Source organism: Aphelocoma coerulescens, chromosome 15 (genome assembly GCF_041296385.1).
Source record: "Aphelocoma coerulescens isolate FSJ_1873_10779 chromosome 15, UR_Acoe_1.0, whole genome shotgun sequence".
NCBI lineage: Eukaryota > Metazoa > Chordata > Aves > Passeriformes > Corvidae > Aphelocoma > Aphelocoma coerulescens.
In genome coordinates, this window is record NC_091029.1 from 3933828 (window position 1) to 3953781 (window position 19954).

Sequence of the window (19954 nt, forward strand, 5' to 3'; positions counted from 1 at the left end):
TGCTTTTCCCTGGAAGTGTCCAGAAGGTGTGGATGCAGCACCTGGGCATGTGGTTAGTGGTGAATGGAGTGGTGCCAGGTTAATTTTTGGATTTGATGGTCTTAGAGGGCCTTTCCAGCCTTTAAGATTCCATGATTCCCTTATTCTGCCACCCCTAGCCTCCATCTCCCCTCCCTTATCCATGGGAATAAGCACTTGACTGAGGCTTTGAGATGAAAGGATGACAGGAGAGGCTGGATAAATCCCTAGGAAGTTGTGGCAACAGAACCCAAAATTGCCTTTTTTAAGCCCAGCTTTCCATCAGATGGCAGCAGCACCTGCCCAGTGCTCCCAGTAGCTGTGGGATCAGACTGGGCAGTCAGGAAGGGAGTCCTTCTGTCTTCAGTGACACTGGAAATAGGAACTGGTTCCTTTGGGATGATGATCCTTGCAGGGTCTGGGCTCGGCTGAAGTGGGAGCCCTGCTGGGACTTGGGGCAGGACTGGGGGACAGTGGCTGGTGAGAAATGGATCTGCCTTTGTTCCTGCTGGCCCTGTGCTTTTCCAGGGAGCAGGGAGTGCTTCCCCTCACCCTTCTGACCACAGAGCCTCGGGCTGGCACTTGGACCCTTCCTGCCTCTGGAAATAGTTTTGTTATCCTCGAGCAGGGCTTGACTTGGTGACAGGAACCAGACACAGCCTTGTCCCAGGAGCACTTCAGGCCAAAAGATGGGACAGTTGTGAGGGCTCAGGCTCCTTCCTTGTAAGAGAATTTCCCTCTGCTTGGTGCCTTTGAGGAGTTCCAAGAGGGTTGGGTGGTGAGTGACCCTCAGAGCATCCAGACTGGGAAAGGGAGTGAGGGAACAGTTTCCTGGGAGCACTTAAAGCAGCCACCCCAGCTGTGACCCAAAAGGATTCTCCCATGTCCCAGGAGGATGTGTGGCCCATGGCATGGCTCTTTCCAGCACGAAAACTCCCCTCAAACACTGAGTGACTGCTGAGCTGCCTCAGGAGCCCTGGGAATGTGTCAGCACCCACTGCCAGCTCTGCTGCTCCATTAGCAATCCAATCATTGGTGCCCGGGTAATCTTCCATCACTTAGGAAGTCTTAATCCCCTTTTAAACAAATTGCACTGGCTCCACAAACGGGGTCAGTCCCTGGAGGGTGCAGGAGGCTCCTGGGATACGTTTCACATCCTGCTCGCTCCTGCCAGTGCCAGGGCACGGATCCCCTCCTCCCCATGGAATATTTTGCCTTTGAACTGGGGCTGGAGAAACACTGAATCAGCCACGGGGCTTGTCCATGGGATTTTTGCTGCTGAATTCCAGGCAGCTTTTTGACTGTCTCTCCAGCCTGGGAAGCAGTGCCTGTGGCATCCAAGCTGTGTCCCAATAGCCAGAGGAGTTCTCCTGCTGGAATGGGGCCTCTCCTTCCTGCTCCAAAGGCTCTTCCTGCTCAGCCTCTTCCAGCTCTCCTGGGGTTGCACAGCCCATGATACAGTTATTCCAAGGAAACTTGGCTCTAAGGCAGGGAAAACCAGCCAGGATCGAGTGTTCTGTATCATCAATAGACAGGGGGTAAATTACATGACTCAGGCAGAAATATTTTGGAATAAAAAACTTTCCTGTAATAATTCATGAGCAGCCCAGAGGGGACGTTAAACTTTGGGACTAGAGAATGGGTTCCTGAGGAGGATTTGAAGGACCAGGTGGAAGAAGATGGCTGAAAACCTTGGGTTTATCCTGTAGAACAGCAATATTGAATTGTTTCACTTGGTCTCACGCTGTAGGAGAAAATAAGTAATTGACCAAAAACTCCAGAGCCCTTGTGTGACTTACCCAGAGTTTACACAGTTACATTATGTAAGTTAATTACACAAAGCTGGAGTATTTCCTCTTCTTGTAGAACCTGCTATGTGAAGAATTTGGGTTGGACCCAAAAAGTGAAGCTGTTAGAGAATAAAGAGTGTAAATGTAAAGAGTTGTTTTCAACACATCTTAAGATCTGGTTTATTTTCTATAGAAAGCTGAGACCTCAGTAAATAATTCATGTGAGCATCTGAAATGTAAAGAGAGATTCAGACAAAGTCCTGCTCACCTGGTTCATGAGGGAGGCTCCACAGGGTCGAAGCAGCTGATTTTTGGGAGTATTGTGGCCGAGGAAGAAGGGAAGGGAAATGTGCAAAATTTCCAGGCAGGTTTTGTCCTGCTTTGCAATTTTTCGCTCCCTGCAGTTGGCTCTTAGGGTGGTGCATGTTCTCATGGTTAGAGTGAATTAAAAGGCAGAGATTGAAAAATACTCATTTTGCTTTACTGTTAATTTGTAAAAGCAAAGACTTGGAGAAATAAAGTAAAACCTCCTCTGCCCAACCTCCAAGGAGCTGGACCAGGTCTGTGAGCCGTTACATGGGGTTTGCTGCATTTCTAAGGATATTTCCAGGAGGAGAAAGTCTGGACTAAAGATTTACCACGTTGAAAGAATCCCTTTAGAGTCCATAAAATAAATAACTATGTCCACTGAGCACCTGGCTCTGCCAGCCCCGCTGGAGCTCGGGCTGTGCTGCCCGAGGGACAGTTCCATCCCTGGATAACAAGGAGCTGGAAGGACTCTGCCTCTCTCCTTGCAGGCAGGGCTGCATCAGAGCAGGGTGGAGGAGGAGCCCTCGGTGTCGGGCGGGCCGGCAGGGGCCGTGCTGGAGTAGAACTTTTTCTGGGAGCGCAGGAGCGGGGTCTGGGTGTCCACATCCCGGAGGGAGCCGCGCTTCAGGGACAGGAACACGTGCTGGGTCCAGCCGTACACCAGGCAGTTCAGGAGCCCCTGGGAAGCCGCAGTGAGAGCCTGGGAGAGAGCACGGGGGAATCAGGGATGCCAGCACTGCACCGTGTTCTGAGATCCGTGGAAAACCTCCCCCTTCCAGCAGGGTTTTATCTTCCGTATGATAGAGAAATTGCGTTGTTATTTTAAGGAATGTTTAATGAATATCTAATTAAATATAAATGCCACACAAATATATTTTAGATATACTAATATATTAAATAAATATAATAACTATATAATTTAATAAAATGTCTAACTTCTGCCTCAGGCACAGGAAGAAGCTGGACAAGTGTTGTTAAGGAATCACATTTGGAGATTTAGGGACATAGGGAAAACTTAGAGACATGGGGAAAAAAACCCAGTTTCTGGGGATCCTTTCTAGTCCTATTTGCTACAGTTTCCATGACCACAGAATCATAGACCTTTAAGATCACCAAGTCCAAACATCCACCCAGCACTGTGTTCACCACTAAACTGTTACAGTGCTGGGATTTTGGGCCCTGAGACCTTTTCAAGGCCGTGAAAAACATAAACCGCCTAACCAAGACCTTTGCCAAGCAAAAGCACAAACCAGACTTAGGCTCACACAGCAGAGATCCTTGTCCAGCTGCATCCAGCAGGGACTGGATGCAGGGCAGGAGACTCAAGGTGAGAAGGCAGGGAACAGGAGGATGCAGGGGCAGACATTTACCTGCAGGATCAGCAGAGCCATGTAGATTTTGCTGGTTGTTGAAGAAGTCAATTTCAGCATTCCAAGGAGGACAGCTGTGGAAAGGGATGGATGAGAGAGTGCAGTTAACCCCACCTCTCTGGAGTTCCACAGGGGGATGCTGTGGGAGGAACTCTCTGCTCACCTGGGGCCCAGCAGCAGAAGAAGGCAACAGGGTAGAAGACCACCCGTTGTTCCACCATCTTAATCATGGCCCACTGCTGATCCCCCAGGAATCCTGTGGAGTTCACAAACCTTTTGTACAGACCTCGGGCCTGACTGAGGATAACCTGGAAAAGAACAGGCAAATGTTATTGTTCAGGCATTGATCTGCTGGGTTCTTCCAGGGTAGATCCCAGTCTATCCAACGTTTTCACACAGCACTGAAATCCTGGGGGAGGTGTTGTTCTGCACGTGGCCTTTTCTAAACGGGAAGACTCTGAATTGATTTTAGAATCATTAAATTGTTTAGGCTGGAAAAAATCTCTTAAGATCAAGGAGTCCAACCATTAACCACCTCTTGCTGACCCACACAGGAGGTGATCTCTCCTGCCAGGCTCCAAGCCTTCTAAATCCTACTAAGTATTTCTGGGATGGGTTGACAGAACACTGGACTCCAGATGGATTTATATGGTGGCACAGTGATATTTTCCCTCCCCTACTACCCTCTCCAAAAGGGAAGCAGCAGCACACAGTTATTCCCCTGCCCTATTTACCAAGAGCACGGAGTAAGCAGTGGATTCACACTGAGAGCAGGGTTGGATGGGATATTGGGAAGAAATCCTTCCCAGAGAAGCTGTGGCTGCCCCATCCCTGGAAGTGTCCAAGGCCAGGTTGGACAGGGCTTGGAGCAACCTGGGATAGTGGGAGGTGGCTGTGCACATGGGAGGAGCGGCACTGGGTGAGCTTAAGATGCCTTCCCACCCAAACCATTCCAGGATTCCATGACTGCCTGGCCTGTGGTGCCATGCCAGGACTACACAAGGACCAGCCTTACCAGGATGGCTACGAAGCTGATGAGGAAGGAGATGAGGAAGACAACAATGCTGTAGAAATGCATCGCACGGCAAACGGAGCCGCTCAGACTCTGGGGCTCGCTGGGGGGCTCGGCCATCTCCGTGTGCATCAGGAGACACCTGTGGGGACACAGGGAAGAGCCTGAGCTCCTGCCCACCCCCAGCAGCCCTGGGGCTGTGCCAGAGGAAGGGAGGAAGCTCACCCGTGCTTCTGGCTGAAGTTCTGGTAGCAATTACTGCTGTTACCCAGGCAAAACACCGGCACCATGAGGAGGAAAGGGATCAGGCTGAGAGGAGGAAGGACAGCACAGTCAAGGGTTGTTGCACTGCTCCACTTGGGCACTGCTTGGTTTTTCTCCCATCACTACAGAGGACTTTAAAGTTGTTTTTATTGGCAGTGCTCTGGAAAAGTATTTTATCAGCTTTATCAACGTTGGTGCTTTCATTTGTGAGGGCTAATCATTGGTAAAGGGAAACCTTCTGGAAAACCACATCCAGTTAATAAAGTTATCATTAACTTGGTTGAAAAAATCTCTTACTCTGCATTCATGTGGTCACTGCTGTAAAGATGAGCTTTACAGCTTTTAGTAAAACTTGCTTCAAAACAAGTAGGAAACAGAGATCAGGACACTGCAGTTTACCAAATCCACATCCTCCTGCCAGGGAGAATTAACTGTTACCAAATCCACACTCTCCCACCAGGGAGAATGAATTCTTACCTTGACAAGATCGTTGCTATTCGGCCAACACAACTTGCATAATCTACAACCTGCAAAATCCAAAAATCCTAATGAAATTATCATTTCTCTACAGCCCCTGGTTCACAGCAAGCAGCTTCCAGGGAGCATTTCAGCAGCTGAGGGGGATCTGCCCAGCCTGCTGCTCCTGAACTTCCAGATGGAACAGCTGGGATAGGAAGGTTACTGTGCACAGCAAATGTGTGGGGAAGCTGTGTAGGGCAGTGGAGATTATGGGTTTGTTTGGAAGAGCTGCATAAGGAAGGTGCCATCTTGCAGGAATACCTGGGAACCCACATCCTGGTCACGGCAGTGGTGGTGCCTCCCTGTTCAGGTGTGAGGGAGGAAACAACTGCAAGGATTTTGGTCACGGGATGTGTGAAGTGTTTGCTCAGCCTGCAATGCAGGGAGAGTTTTCCTGAGTGTTGTGTCCTTGTCCCTCAGTTCCCAGCCTTTACACCAATCCCACATCAGTCCCACTCACCTGGGGAGGCACCCTGAAGAGGTTCTGGTTGTATTTCACCTTTAGGTCCATGTACAGGTGCCAGGTGTAGTTGACAGTGTAGAGGAAAGAGGCCACGTAGAATATCTGAGAAATTAAAACAGCATTTCAGTCCTGGAATAACAATTCCTGTAGCATGTTTAGCTCCTCCCAAATCCCATGGAACAGAGGCAGGATGATGAACACCTGCCAAAGGTGAGGGTCCCTGCACAGCCCCTGTGCTCACATCCAGCTGGGAAGAGCCAGATTGGAGAGAGATTCCCACTTTAAACTGCACAAAAGCAGCTTCACTTTAGCCTCAGACAGGAGACAGGAGAACTAATGACAGCAGGACTATCTTAAAAATAAAAATCTTTGTGATCTGGCTCATTTTTTTGGCTCAGAGCCTGGCAATGAGGGTTTCAGAGGCACTGGGACCCTCTCAATGCTATGTTCATTAGGAAACACAGCACAGATGTGACATTTAGATTTGGTTCTTGCATAATCAGCTCACTACGAAGAGAATTCACGGAAACAGAAAACAATTGGATACTTCAAGAGGAATGTGAGGGCAGGTATTCTCTGCCCTCAGCTTGAGTTAACATCCCCAAAACCCCTTTCTTCCTCCACAGGAAAAAGGAGAAGAGAAAGGATAGAGCACACTGAGAGTTTCATAGCCTTTGATTCCAGCTTGAGATGAGACCAATTATCTAAAACTTCCTATAAACCCCCCCAAATCTTTTTCACATTTGTTTCCAAATCCATGCTTGCTCCAGGCTGCCTAATCACATGTACATGCATGTGCTGTGTTTGTCACAGGAAACACAAACTTCAGTGGCAAAGGCAAAGAGGAAGGGCTGGACAAAGGATTTTTTTTTTTTTCCTGTGCCATTCCTATCCTTTGCCAAAAAGATAAGGAGCACAGGTTTGCCACCCTGATATCATCCACAGCTGGGAAAGTGGTTACTAAACAAACTCGGCCTCCTTCACTGAGGTTGCAAATGCTCCTGGCTGGCTCAAGAGGCCGAGTCCAAGGGCTGCCACAAGAACATTGCGGTGACTTTCCAGCTCATTAAATGAGCTTTAATGAGGGGTTGTTGCCCTTTTCCAAGAGAAGGCCAAAACAGAACACAAGGATCATTCCCTTGCACTTCAGGACGCCTGGGAGAGGCTCATGTAATGTCAGCGCTGCCTTCTGGAACAGGGACCCAAGTGCCACTTGTGAAGGTGCCAGCAGGAGGGGCAGGGAATTCTGCTCTCCCGAGCCCCAGCTTTGGGGCTGGGGACAGTCCTGCAGCACTGCCCACAAGGAGATAAAGCAGAGACACAAGAATCCCTCATTATCCCACTTGTGTGGCTCCCATTGTGCTCCCCAGCATGAATAGAGCCTGCCAGGACATTATTAGGCCACTGGAACTGAACTGGAAGAATGTAGGGGAGTTGTGCAATTATAACCACAATCTATCTGGACTTGATTATTGCAATACAGGAGGAGGAGAGAATGAGGGACAGCAAAGGGAGCAGTATTTACACTCATAGCAATCAAAGCTCTGGGGCTGAAACAGGGAAAATCCAAGAAACAAAGGAATCTCCTCCTTTATGACACAGTTTGGACATTGGGCAGCTCCATCCACTGCAACATCAGCCCAAGGTGACAAATAATGGCAAACAGCCTGAATAAAGCAAAATATTGTCCTGCTCTTAAGGCAGTGCCTTGAGATATCACAGGGACTGCAGTGTAAGCCTCTCCAAGGACTGCAAACTCCACTGCTGGGCTGTCTCTGCCTGTCCTCACCTCGCCACGTCTGACACCCTCTTGGTGTTGGTGTGCAGAGAAGCCACAGGTGTTTGTGAGACACCCAGAAACACAGTGAGACATTTATTTACTCATGCCATCAGCTTACAGATCCCTTCTGCTCTGCAGAAGCTGCTGGTTCAACCTGTTACTGGCTCCTTCTTACGCACAAGGTGTTCTCACCTCTCAAGGGCACTAAAAGGTGTTGGCTGAGGAGGTCCTGCACTGTCACGTGCCCTGGGAGAAAGGTTGCTATGGCAAAGGCTCAGTTTGTTTTAATTTCTCCCAGAGCAAACAGCAGTGACAGCTCTTGCCAGGCACAATCCGACTCTGCCACCCAGGCAGTCCCTGTGCTGTGGGGACTGGTGGTGGCACACAGGAGAGGAGCCAGGGGACACTGGCTGAGCTCAGGGTGTGACTGCACACCCCACCACAAGCCCTGTCCTGGAGGGACTGGCCCAAGGCCAGCTCTGGTCACCCAGCATGAAAACAAAGATCCTACCTTGTCCTATCCTGTGTTGGTGTCCCTGAGAAGCACAGCCACAGGCTGGAAAAGTGAGGGCAGAAAAGAGCCAGAAGTGCAAGGGAGCTGAGAAATTACGGGCATATTGTCCATATCCAGCCTATTTCTCCTCTAGAAGTGCAAATTGCCTTCTCCAGGCCTTACAAGGATCACACCAGCATCAAGAACTGTCCCCCAGGGACAGCTCCCCAAGGAAAACAGCTCAGGGACACCCTCAGTCCTGCTTGCTCCTTCCACCTCCCAGCTCTAAAAACCTCTCCCAAGCTCTCCTCATTCTTCCCTGTACCATCACCTTGAAGACATCTTTGATGCTGTTCTGCATCGTTCCCAAGTTACCCACACCTCACTGTTTCATCTCTCAACATGAACATATTGTGGAGCCTCCAGAGCGGCACAGCAGAGCTGGAGAGGCCAGAGATGAGCCTGGGATGAAACAGCTGCTCTCACCACCCTCAGCAACACATTTGTACCTCCAAAACCAGCTGCTGAAACAAGCCTGGGCTGCAGAGGCCATCCCCAAACACACAACAGCAGGAACAATTCCATCCTGCACCTGCAGCTACTTCCCTGCCCTCTCTGAGGCACATGGAGATCCTTTCCAGCTTTGGATGCTGCTGCTCCATGAGGACATTCAGTTCCCAGTTGTGGGTACCACCACACTCTCATGGAGCTGCCCAAGCCCACACATCAAGATTTCCAAAAGCCCCTTGCTCTTCCCAGCCATGTCCTTTAAAAAGAAATAATTAATTCCAGGGATCATCACTTATGAACCCCCGCCCAGGCCCAAGCTTGGCTGGACCCTGCAGAGATTTTCGAGAGCCAAGATTTCCAAAACCTGGTATTGAAACGGGAACTGAGTGAGGCAACAGCAAACTGTCAGGAAAACAGTGCTCACTCACCCTACTCCAACTGGCCCCCAGCACATGGAATCAGCTGGAAAGCAGCTCAGTCAATGGGACTCAGGCTGAGCTTGTGCTGATGGAGGATCCTTGGGAAGAGCAAGAACTGGAATGTTCATGTGAGTAATTTAAGTCTGAGCTCAAGCAAGTCACAGAATGTGTCTGTTCCTGCCCAGGCTGGAGGAAGCATGAAGAGGAATAGAAAAGCTGCTATGTGAGAGCAGAGAGATCCATGGGCACGAATCCAATGGGAAAGAGATCAAGCCCCATCTGCTCATTTCACACAAATAACCACAAAAATCCCACCTTCTCTTTTCCTCTCACACACCAGAGGATCCTAAACCCCAGTGTCATCATCTCCCTTTTCCACACAAAGCCAAGGGACCTGCTAAAGCCTGTCTAGAAACAGCCCCCACAGCCACGCTCTGATCACTCAGAGAGGTTAATTATGACAAATTATGAGGTTAATTATGGAATGTGGAGCCAAGGCCACTCACCTGTCCTGTGGCCTGCAGGTTGTAGCAGATGAGGTCCTGCTGGGAGGTGGGTGAGCTGTAGAGCAGGGCCCCAGCCAGCCAGCACATGCCCAGGAACAAGTCCGAGAGGCTCAGGTAGAAAAGTGGACGCACCTGGAAAAGGAAAAAGGCTCAGCAGGTGTGAGTGGAGTCACAACCCTCCCACAGCTGCAGTTTAACCCCATTATCAGACATAAAGATATTAAATACAGCCTTTTATGGGCTATTCTGCAGGTGAGGAAAATATTTCAATAGAAAACAGTATCCTGCTGCAAAGTGATTTTGAAAGCCTTAATTGAGGGTAAGTGGGGGATAAGTAGCACTTTGTGGAGGGATGATTTTACCCTCAGGGATGCACTGTGACAACATTTCTGAGACCATTCAATTAATCTGCAGCAAACCCTGAGAGCTTCAAGTAAAAAAAGTCTCCTCTACTTTCACAGCCAAGCGAGTTCAAAGGAAAGGTACCAGGTGAAAAATTTTCAACATTTACTCATGAATATCATTGTTGTTTTCAGCGATTTAAAATTACTACACCAATTGTAGCAGAAAGGTTAATTGTGCTCAGACATCAATACCAGGTTATCTGGTGTTATCTGAACACTGTCACCTCCCAGCTCTTCTGGTGACACAACTCTCCTTGCAGGCAAAATCCACGTGGATTTGTGCTCTCAGGAGCTGTTCCATGCACGTACTCTGCTCTAACCACCACTTCTGCTACAGGATCCAAGAGCAGCATCAAAACTTATAGAAAATATCCCAAATATCCATAATGTAAAATTTTGCAGAACGGGACTGGTTGGCAGGGAGAAGAGACATCGTGTTTTAAATAAACTCACAGAGAAATCAAACTTTTGGTAAACACAAACCCTTCCTCAGGTCTGGAATGATTTGAAACAAACATTTTTCTATGTGTTCCACATCATTTCAGCTGGTGACTAAGGCTGGGTGACTGCCACAGCTGGGTTTGTTTTACACGCTGGATTAATTTCCACTGAGAGCCATTAGTCTCTGCTGCATCTTGCTGGAAAGGAGTCACGTCTCCTTTAACAACAGTTTCCAGCCCATTTCCAGTTTGCACACACTGGCCAGGACTGTAAACATTGCAGGAAAACATTTGTGCAAAATTCTGGCCAACATTTTCATTGTTAGTGGGAGAGCAGAGACTCTGGAAAAGCGGTCAAATTACCCACATTCTTAATTGAAGCTTTTGGTACCTCATTTTCAGCATCCAGGAGAGAAAATTATGGTGTTTTTCTTTCCCTACAGAAAATTATAATGCTAAACACAGCATGGAAACACTACAGGAGGCTTTGATTTTGTATTTCTTTTCATGGAGTTGAGCTTTTGGTGAGATTTGCCTCAATATTGTCCTGGAAGTAAATGTATGGCACGCATCATGTTGTGTTATACTTGTTCCCACATACAATGAGAAGGAGTTTAGGAAGATTGGTAAGAGTTAAGGTAGATCTGATTGAGCCAGATTTGCTCTTAGGGCATGAAGTAGCAAGAGGCATAAAGATCTGGAGTTAATTTTTATTTAATTTCATCTATAAATGCCTTTTTTTAACCAGGCTTTTCCTCGCTGGTGCAGAAATGAAGCCCTGGCACAACAGGCTGGGGACACTGTCCAGTGATCAAGGCAGGTTAAACCAATCAGCTTTAAAATAAGCAAAGAAGCCACTTTTGCAATCCAACAGGTGACCTCTTTCTCCAGCACAAGTGCCCTTGGAGCAAGGCACTGCTGGGGGGTCGAGGAGCTGTTTTGGCAGAGACCTGAATGAAGAAGTAGGTGACATAGTGGCAAGTGTGGTTCTGGCTTGCAAAAGGGGAAAGAAAATAACCACTGGTATTTATAAAATAGAGGAAGAGACTGTAAAGATGTAATGATTTACATCCTGGCAGCTCCAGCTGCAGCACACACAGGGATTTGGCTCTGTGGCCACAGCCCAGGCACATGTTGAGCTGCAGGTTCTTCCTCAAACCTGTTGAGCTGCAGGTTCTTCCTCAAACCTGTTGAGCTGAGGTTCCTTCCTTGCTTGCCATCACCTCTTCTCAATGATTTACCTCAGGCTGAAGAGTTTTATTGACCCCGTAGAGACAGAAAACAAGCTTCAAGAATGCAATATTTGATTTCTGAGGCTGGGGACAGGAAGGGAAGTGTTTCTAAGATCTGTCTCCTCCCAGCCTCCAGAGCTGTTTTATTTTTAAACGTTTTGCTGTGGGTCCTCATGACTCAGGGAATAAGCTGTTTGTGGCAAGCTTTGGTATGGATCTCTTCCAGCCCGTTTGTTTACAAACTTCCACTTCAGACCCGAGACATGAGGACAAGACGATGGGGAAGTTACTGGAGATTTTGCCGTTTTTGAAACCCAGCAACAGATCTCCCCTGGCAGCAGAAGAGCCTGGAAGGCTGATGCAAACCAGTCCTTCCAGCTGGCATCCAGCCCTCCTATCCAGATTTGCAGAAATAATCTGAGCAGAAACATCTGGACCCTCTGGAGCAGGAAGGGCCCATCAGTGACCTGGAGCCATGTGTGGCTCACGAGCAGCTCCCAAGCCACAGCCCCATCACATGACTGAGAGCAGAAGGGCTCCTGAGTAACCCGGGATGAGGCTGCTGAGTCACACCAATCATTCCAGAGTGGAGGACCCCAGGAAGGAATCACATCTGGAGCTTTCCGGGTGCAAATGTGGTAGGAGGAGGCTTTGATGTGCACCTTGAGCAGCACAAGTTCAAGCAGGTTTTCCATCCCAGCACTAAGGTGAAGTCCCAGCCTTCATTCTTCCCTGGGAATGCATGGAGATCTCCGCAGTTTATTCTGGATGTGCTGGGCAGAGCGTTTCCAGGAGGCTGGCTGGGAGCAAGAGTCCTGCCTGTTGTAAGCAGGACAGATTTGCCCTGCAAACATGGACTCACATTCTCCTTCCCACCCTGTGTCATCCAACAGTGTGTAAGTTGCCTGCCTTCCTTGCTCCTCCAGGGATAGTTCCCTGCATTCCCTGGAAGTCCCATTCTCTGGGCTGCAGATCAAGCCCACGATGCACAAAGAACACGAAGATGAGGGAAGGACAAATACAGCTGCTACCAGCTCCACTGACTTTCTGCGTGGTCCACAGGCCAAGCTGAGCCTGCAAATCCTGGACAGCAAATCCCAGCTTCACAGAGATCAGCTTGGCTCACTGCCTCCAGAAAGTCCGGGACACACGGAGGGACTGCTTGTGGACATCCAAGCCTGGCAGGATGGCTTGGAGGGCTGTGGATTCTGTGCTCAAGCCAGCCATGTGCTTAGCACGTCGGATATATGCCAGCCCCATAGGATTCCCTGCACACACAACTATGGAACGCACTCGGGATGTGCATTTCTGCCCCATCTGCAGTGCACGTGTGGGCTGTCCCAACCCAAGGGATGTTTGCATCTGAGCCCTGCTGTTTCAGCAGTAGGAATGTTCATGGCAGGGGTGAATCTTCCAAAGCCCCACTGCAGAGCCCAGCACAATAAACTGCTTTCTAGCCTGTTTTTGTCTGAGCATTGAGTGGGGTCAGTTTTAGTAGCACGTCTGCCCAGAAAAACCCCTTGGAGACAGCCAAAGACTGACACCTGTAAAAGCATTTCCATGGGGGCAGCCCCAGTTTACACTTCAGCAGCTTTGTGCACAACTCCTCAGCCCCCAGGAATTTGTCTGCACTGAGTAGGGCACGCTAAGAAATGCCTGCTTGCAGGAACAACTGGAGGACATTCCAGGAGCAGCAGAAAGCACAGGACTAAGGAACCTGCTTCTCCCTGCAGAAGCACAGGTTCGAGGTCAGTCCTTTCACCTCTTACCAAGACAAAAAGCCCAATTCTTAGCAAGCCCTTTGCCTCCCAGCTATTAAACAAGGTTTAACCACATAACCCTAAGACCTGCAGCGGCTCCTAGGAGAGGATCTGTGTTACGGGTGTGACCCACCTGCAGGGACCACCACCACGGCTTAGGGAGAGAGAAGGAAGGTCAGACCTTACCTCGGGGGACCGCACTGCGTTTTGGAAAACGGCATAGGCAATAATTGAGCTGGAACCTACAACGCTGAGAAAACAAAGCACAGGTTGGAACAGGAGCGCGTCCGCCTCGCTGGGAGACGCGAGTTCTCTTTTTTTGTTGTTTTTCGGGGAAAAATAATCTTCGCGACAGTAACTCCATGGGCAGCGTGTCGTACCTGAGCATGGCCATGGTGAACTGGATCCATTGGAGCGCAGAGTAGACCTGGGGAGAAGGACGGGAGGGAGCTCAGGTGACACGGCCCCCGGCGCGGCAGGAGCGCCCGGGGACCGGGAGCAGGGATCGCGGGGAGCGGCATCACGGATCGGGGACTGGGGACAGCAGGATCCCGAAGAGGAATAAGCAGCACAAAAGGGGACGGGGACTCGGGGAGGATCGGGCAGCACTGCCGGTGCCGCCGGGCATGGAGCGGGGCGCGGGGCCGGGGAAGGACCGTGACAGGATGGAGGAGGAGACGCGCACAGCGGGATCCCGGGGAGGGGGCAGCCGTTGCCCCCGGGGATCCCGGTGCCGGCGGGGCTCGCTCACCTCCTGCCAGCCCCCATCCAGCCGGTCCGCCTCCGCCGGCAGGGCCATGGGTACCGCCGCCGCCGCCGCACCGCTCCGGGGCTGAGAGCACCGCCCGCGCTCCGCCCCGGGGCCGCACCGCGCCCGGCCCCCTCCGGCGGTGTCGGCTGCGCGGAGCGCCCGGTGGCAGAGAGGAGCTGAGGGGGCAGGAGCCCTGAGCAAACAGCGGGATTGGCGTCCCGGGGACCGGCATCCCGCGCATCCCTGCGGGGGCAGAACCGGCCGAACCCCGGTGGGCGGGCTCGCTCCGGTCACCGCCGCCCCGGGCTCCCCTCACGGAGCCGCCCTCAGGGGACCCCGCGGGGAGCCTCGGCCCCGCCCCTCCGTGGCGTCACCAGCCCCGGGGGCGGGAAGGAGCTTCGAGGAGCGCGCGGGCGGTGGCAGCTCTGAGGGGCGCGCAGGGACTGCTCCCTTCAGAGAGCCCGGGCATGGTTCCTTCAGCGTCCCGGGGGCTGCTCCATTCAGGGCTCCCCTCAAGTGCTGATCCTATCAGGGGCTGCTCCCTTCAGAGTCCCGGGGAATAGTTCCCTCAGTGCCTGGAGAACTGCTCCCCTCAGCGCCCCGGGAGACGCTTCCCTCAGGGGCTCCGGGGCTGAGCCAGGCGGGACATGTCTCCACACAGCCCTCCCAAGGACTGTCCACCCTGCCGGAATCCTTCCTCCGCCGCTACTGAGGGGGAGAGAGCGCTGGGCAGAGGGACACCCTCGGCTTCCCTCACCTCGCTTCCAGCTGGCATCATCTGGACGATCAGTCACGGCCTCCCCTCTGACCACGGAATCGGCAGTAGTTTCTCTATCAAGTGCTTTAAGAAGCAGCTCTGAAGTGGAACTTTTTTTTTTTTTATTACAGCATTATTAATACATTTTATCTCGCAGCAACATCTGCTCCTTGTACCCACCCCAAGACTGAAAAGGCAGCAAAGCTCCCACAGGAATCAGTTTTGTTTAAAGCATACTTCTAAGGTAAAACTCACAGGTGTTTCTCTTTCCAGCTCTGTAACCCTGACCAGGGCTTCATCACCTTCCAGAAGCATCTGAATTCCACAGAGTGTGAACTACAGTTTTGAGGACTGACCTGATCCTTGGGCAGGCATCTCCTTTAAAATAACACAAATGAGACGTCTAAGGACACAGATACTTCTGTTCCTATTACAAGACCTCATTATCAGATATTTAGAACTACTAAACACTGATGAGGCTTTAGTTTGACAATGCCAATTGCTTCTGGAGGCTAGAAAAACATTTTGTTCGTGAAGCTTGGACAGATAAAACCCCTCTTCAGCTTTAAGAAACCTCATCCAAATTTACCTCTGAAAACCGGATTTTTTGCACAAACTGGTGAGACTGAGTGTAATAGCACCTCAAGGAGACTCTGTCCTTGCTCAGAACTCACATCACTCACTGTGTCAGGGTATAACAAAGGATTTCAGGAGAATAATTTGATGAAACGGCTGCTCTGGACAGAAAATGAGGGGCAAGCTATGAACTGTCTTCACTGCCAGCATTTGGCTGATACCCAAACCAAAGAGGGACAGAAACCACGTAAGGAGAAGGCAGAAAAAGGAAGCTCTGCATCTCTTAGTCAACAACAGGTAAGAACAAGACTTAGAGCCCAGCTAGTACAACACAAAGTGTGTGAGGGGTAGATTAACAAGCATAAAACCCAAAGATATTACGGACAGGGAAAGGTGGGGATGTAGAGGGCACCCAATCTGTACCTTTCCCAGCATGTAAGATTGAATGCGAGACTGAATTTTGTTATTTGTTAGCCAGGGAACAGCTGTAAAAACCACCAGGAATGAGCTTCTGGCCAATCTAGTGCTTTTTTTTTGTTGTCTGCTTTAACACTGTTATTGGAGAGTATTACACAATACTGGTGTCTTGCTCTTAGGTGATTTTTCCAACATTTAGAACACTGTGTTTTTAAGGAATGTCTTCCTCTTGATCTTCTAAACTGAGAATCCCAGAAGGAAATCTGCTGCCCTCTTGAAGTCAGCGGGAAGTTTGCTTGCATTAAGGAGAACTGGTTAGGACTCTTGACAATGTTTCACAGCTTGTACAGAGTTCTCCAACACATTAGAGCTCATCTTTTTCACTATTCTTCTTCAGGAAAGAAGCGAGGATATTGAGGCTTTTCTGGAGCTCCTCCTTCTTTCCATCACTCATCTTGTTCTTCTCGATCAGCTTTGTGATTCGGACGACTTCGTTAGCAGCAAACTCCTCTCCCTGCTCCAGGATCTTGCTCATAATTTTCAAGTATTGCTCTGCTGACTTCTTCTCGGTTTCTTTTGCTTTTCCTAAATTCTCCTGCCCCTTTTTCAGGAGGGCCTGGCGATCAGATTTCTCTGTGGTGCTCACAAATTTGCTGGCCAGCACATCATACTCCTTCAGGCAGCCTGGCATCCCCAGGTAGATGCCATTACTCTTCAGCCAGCGCTGAATAGCCCCAGCCTTGATTTCACCACCATAAAGTAAGGGATTGTCAAAGTCACCATCCTGGAACAAGTGAAAAACAGGGAACTTTTCCTTGTCCAGCTTGTACTTCTCCCCCAGCTCAGTGTTCAGTTTATCACCGTAATCTGTCAAGGGAAAACAAAACACAGAAAAGCGCAGTTAATCAAAAATTAATTTAGGATTCCCTCCTACACAGATATTTGTAGCCAGTGCTTCAACATGTCCTAATAACCTGTCTGCCAGGAAATCACAGAGCCATGGAAAGAGTCCCACTTCCAGCCCTGCTCAGGACACCCCCAAAATCCCACTCTGTGCCTGAGAGCATTGTCCAAATACTCCCTGAGCTCTGTCAGCCTTGGGGCCGTGACCATTCCCTGGGGAGCCTGTTCCAAGGAAATGCCACACACTGAAACAAAAACACCTCATAAAATCATTTGTGCAAGGCAAACATTCATTGGGTTTTCCAAAGAAAAAGACTGTAATGGTGCTTTCTTGTGACTGTGAGAATGTAAGACATTGGCAGGACCTTTCGTACAAACCCCGTCCTCCTTATGGGAAATCAATACCCTTTTTTCTCTTATTTTCCTCTATCCATTGATTTTATCTGATTTTACAGTTAAATAAGAGTTTTTCCTGTCTATGTGCAGAGGGTGATTTGGTTCTGACAGCATGCCAAGCTACAAGACATTTACTCAGATAAATCATATTTATTCTTGAGGACAGAAAACAAAAACATTTCAATTATGCTACTTAAAGAGAATTGCACATATGTTTAGAAATATCAGCGTGGGTAAAACTTCACAGTTTGATAATTAAGCCTAAATTCTTAATTCAACTTACAAAACCAGAGCATGTAAGGTGACAGTGATCTATTCTTTGCTCCTTTTCACTTAAATCCAGTCACAATCACATCGAGTTAGAGCAGCCACAGTGCAACAACCCCTTGCTGTGCTGGTCCAGAGTTTGCTGCATGGAATTAATCACATTAAATATTCTTTGTCTGAGCAGGATCGGGCTAAAGTGTGATTCTTATAAGGTCTGTTGCTTGCACGTGGGACAAAAAGGTTTCTCTCAGCAAAGAAGGGGAAAAAAAAAGGCAAGAAGTGCTGGGGATGAGGAGGGTGGCAGCAGTTCAGCAGCGTGGGCTGACTCCTCATTACCCAGCCCAGATGGATAAGCAGCTCTCCCACGCACAGCCAGGCTCAGCCAGGGCAGGAGCTGCACTCTCACATCCATCCCTCACACCCCCAGAATTGCCTCAGAACCTGCAGAAATCGCTGTGAAATTCATCCCCTCCTCACCAGCCCACACTGTCCCCCTGCACTCAAGACTTCCTCACCTGATATTCCCACTTCAGCCACCAGCAGATCCTCACTGGAGCCTGAGCTCTCTGCCAGCTTTTTGAACTCATCTTGTTTCTCGCCATAGGGATATTGTGTGTCAAACTTCACAAGGACAAACTTATGCTTTGGAATAACCTAAAACAAGAAGAAAAAGGGGAAAAGACAAAGCTTGATCATTTCAGGTCTGAGCAATCTACAAGTCACAAAAGGTTGCTTTTGCTTGTCTTTTTTTTCCTGTACAATAAGGAGATGCAAAGGAGAATGGAAATTTTATATAATTATAATTTCAGAAATGACTCACTGTTGTGTGGAGGAAAGACTGAGCTTTGGGTGTCTGTTTTCCTGCACCAGATGATAAAGATAGCACCTGCTAGGTTTGGGGGATCTGATAATGCCTTTAATTATAAGATTTACTTATTGTAATTCTGACTGGCATCTTGGAAGAAGATCAGCTAAAACATTTTCCAGTGGGACATGAAGAGGAGAGAGACCAAATGTACTGTCATTCTGAAGCATCCCAGTGTGAGAGCTGCACTCGTGGCTACGAGAGGAGGCACAGGGATGCAGTGGAGGTGCTGGAGGTGTTGTACTGGTTCAGGAAATGGAGAATTCACACTTTAATTTATTCATCTTCAATCTTGCTGTGCTCAAATGATGCCTTTTCCAATTAAGCTTGGCAATGGACTGTGTCACTCCTTGAGGGATCTTCCCTTCCTTGCAGGAGAAGACCTTGCAAAATCTTTTTGTTCTAGCGAACAGGTTCAGGTTGCACCACAGCTCCCCACCCACACAGCGCTCTGCCAGCCCTGCTCAGGCACTGCACAACACCTGTGTGCACAGTTGGCTGCAGGCTCCGTCCTGGGCCTGCCGAGCAGTCAGTGTCCTGGTGGGGAGAGCACAAGGCCCTGGGAAGATGCCTTCCTTGCAAAGTGATTTAGTGAAGGGAAAAAAAAAAAAACGGTGGGGAAAAAAAAAGCCTGTTGCTGTTTGATGAACAAGTGAAACCACCCAAGCAGCGCGCGCTCACGGCCCCGACTCTAACCCTGCACGGTCCTGCCCTCGCTCACCGGCACAGACAGCGCAGCACGGGCCCAGAGCGGCCCGAAGCTCGCTGCCCGAAGCTCGGGGGACCGGGCCGGCGATGGCCGAGGAGCCGCGGCTGCGGCCGGACCTCCCCGCGCCGGTACCGCCGGGCCGGAGCGAGCCGGGCCGGACCGCGCGGCTCGGCTCCACTTGGACCGCTCCCATTGGCTGCCGGCCGCAGCCGCCGCGTTCCCATTGGCTGCCGGCCGCGGCCGCCGCGCTCCCATTGGCTGCGGCGCGGCCGCTCCGCCAGCGCCGAGCGCTCCCCGCGCCGGTGGCGGCAGCGGCGGCGGCCCCGCGCCCGCGGCCCCGCCGCACCCCCCGCGTTCCCCCCGCGCCCCGGCCCCCCGGGGCTGTCGCCGGTCACGGGACACACGGCCCGGAGCGGACCCACGCCCACCCCCCCCCCGAGCGCTCTTCCAGCCCCGCCAGCGCCCGCCGCGCCGTACCTTGTAGAAGGTGATGGTGTCGAGCGGCACGGAGCCCTTGGTGTGCAGCGTGCTGCCGCCGGGCAGCACCAGGCCGAGCAGGCAGAGCAGCACCGAGCCGGCGGCGGCCGCCGCAGCCATGGCGGAGCGCGGAGGGAGCGGAGCTGCGGGGCCACGTGACGGCGCGACGGCCGCCGCCGGGGGCTCGCCCCGCCCCGCCGGCCGGGGCCACCGGGGGAGCGGCAGCGCTCGGGGGCGGGCGGGACTCGCACGCCGTGCGGGGAAGGGGCAGCGCGCACAGGAGCCCCGCGCCCCCGGGGACAGCACGCGGGGCCGCTGCTGGTGCCGGTGAAATAAGGACAACAGAGCGGCTGAAGGCAGCGAAAGGGCAGGAGGCAGGATCGGGCCATGCGGAGCAGCTGTGGGGTGTACGGTTCTGTCCAGGTGGGGACTGCCCCCAACCCTCTCAAACAGAGGTTTTTGTGCTGCCATGGGAGATCTCATGCACTGCGCGCCTGCACTTGGACGCAAGTGTGGACACAACGCGTCCTTATCATCAAAAGACTGG

General features: G+C 50.9%; 2 protein-coding genes across 2 annotated transcripts; both read right to left on the reverse strand.

The window, feature by feature from the left end:
- Positions 1 to 1960: 1960 nt before the first annotated feature.
- TMEM116 (transmembrane protein 116) lies at positions 1961 to 14287 on the reverse strand. The gene is given in 12 exon segments (XM_069030896.1): positions 1961 to 2817; positions 3488 to 3561; positions 3651 to 3795; positions 4503 to 4641; positions 4725 to 4808; positions 5241 to 5290; positions 5743 to 5847; positions 9454 to 9585; positions 13476 to 13539; positions 13670 to 13716; positions 14041 to 14101; positions 14103 to 14287. Coding segments are annotated over 12 exon segments (1281 nt in total). The 5' UTR covers positions 14282 to 14287; the 3' UTR covers positions 1961 to 2616.
- Positions 14288 to 14897: 610 nt separating this feature from the next.
- Positions 14898 to 19569, reverse strand: ERP29 (endoplasmic reticulum protein 29). Its single transcript, XM_069030897.1, has 3 exons — positions 19408 to 19569; positions 17872 to 18010; positions 14898 to 16657 (listed from the first exon to the last, which is right to left on the reverse strand). The coding sequence occupies exons 1-3, from the start codon at positions 19525 to 19527 to the stop codon at positions 16155 to 16157; spliced, it is 762 nt and encodes a 253-aa protein (XP_068886998.1). The 5' UTR covers positions 19528 to 19569; the 3' UTR covers positions 14898 to 16154.
- Positions 19570 to 19954: the final 385 nt, after the last annotated feature.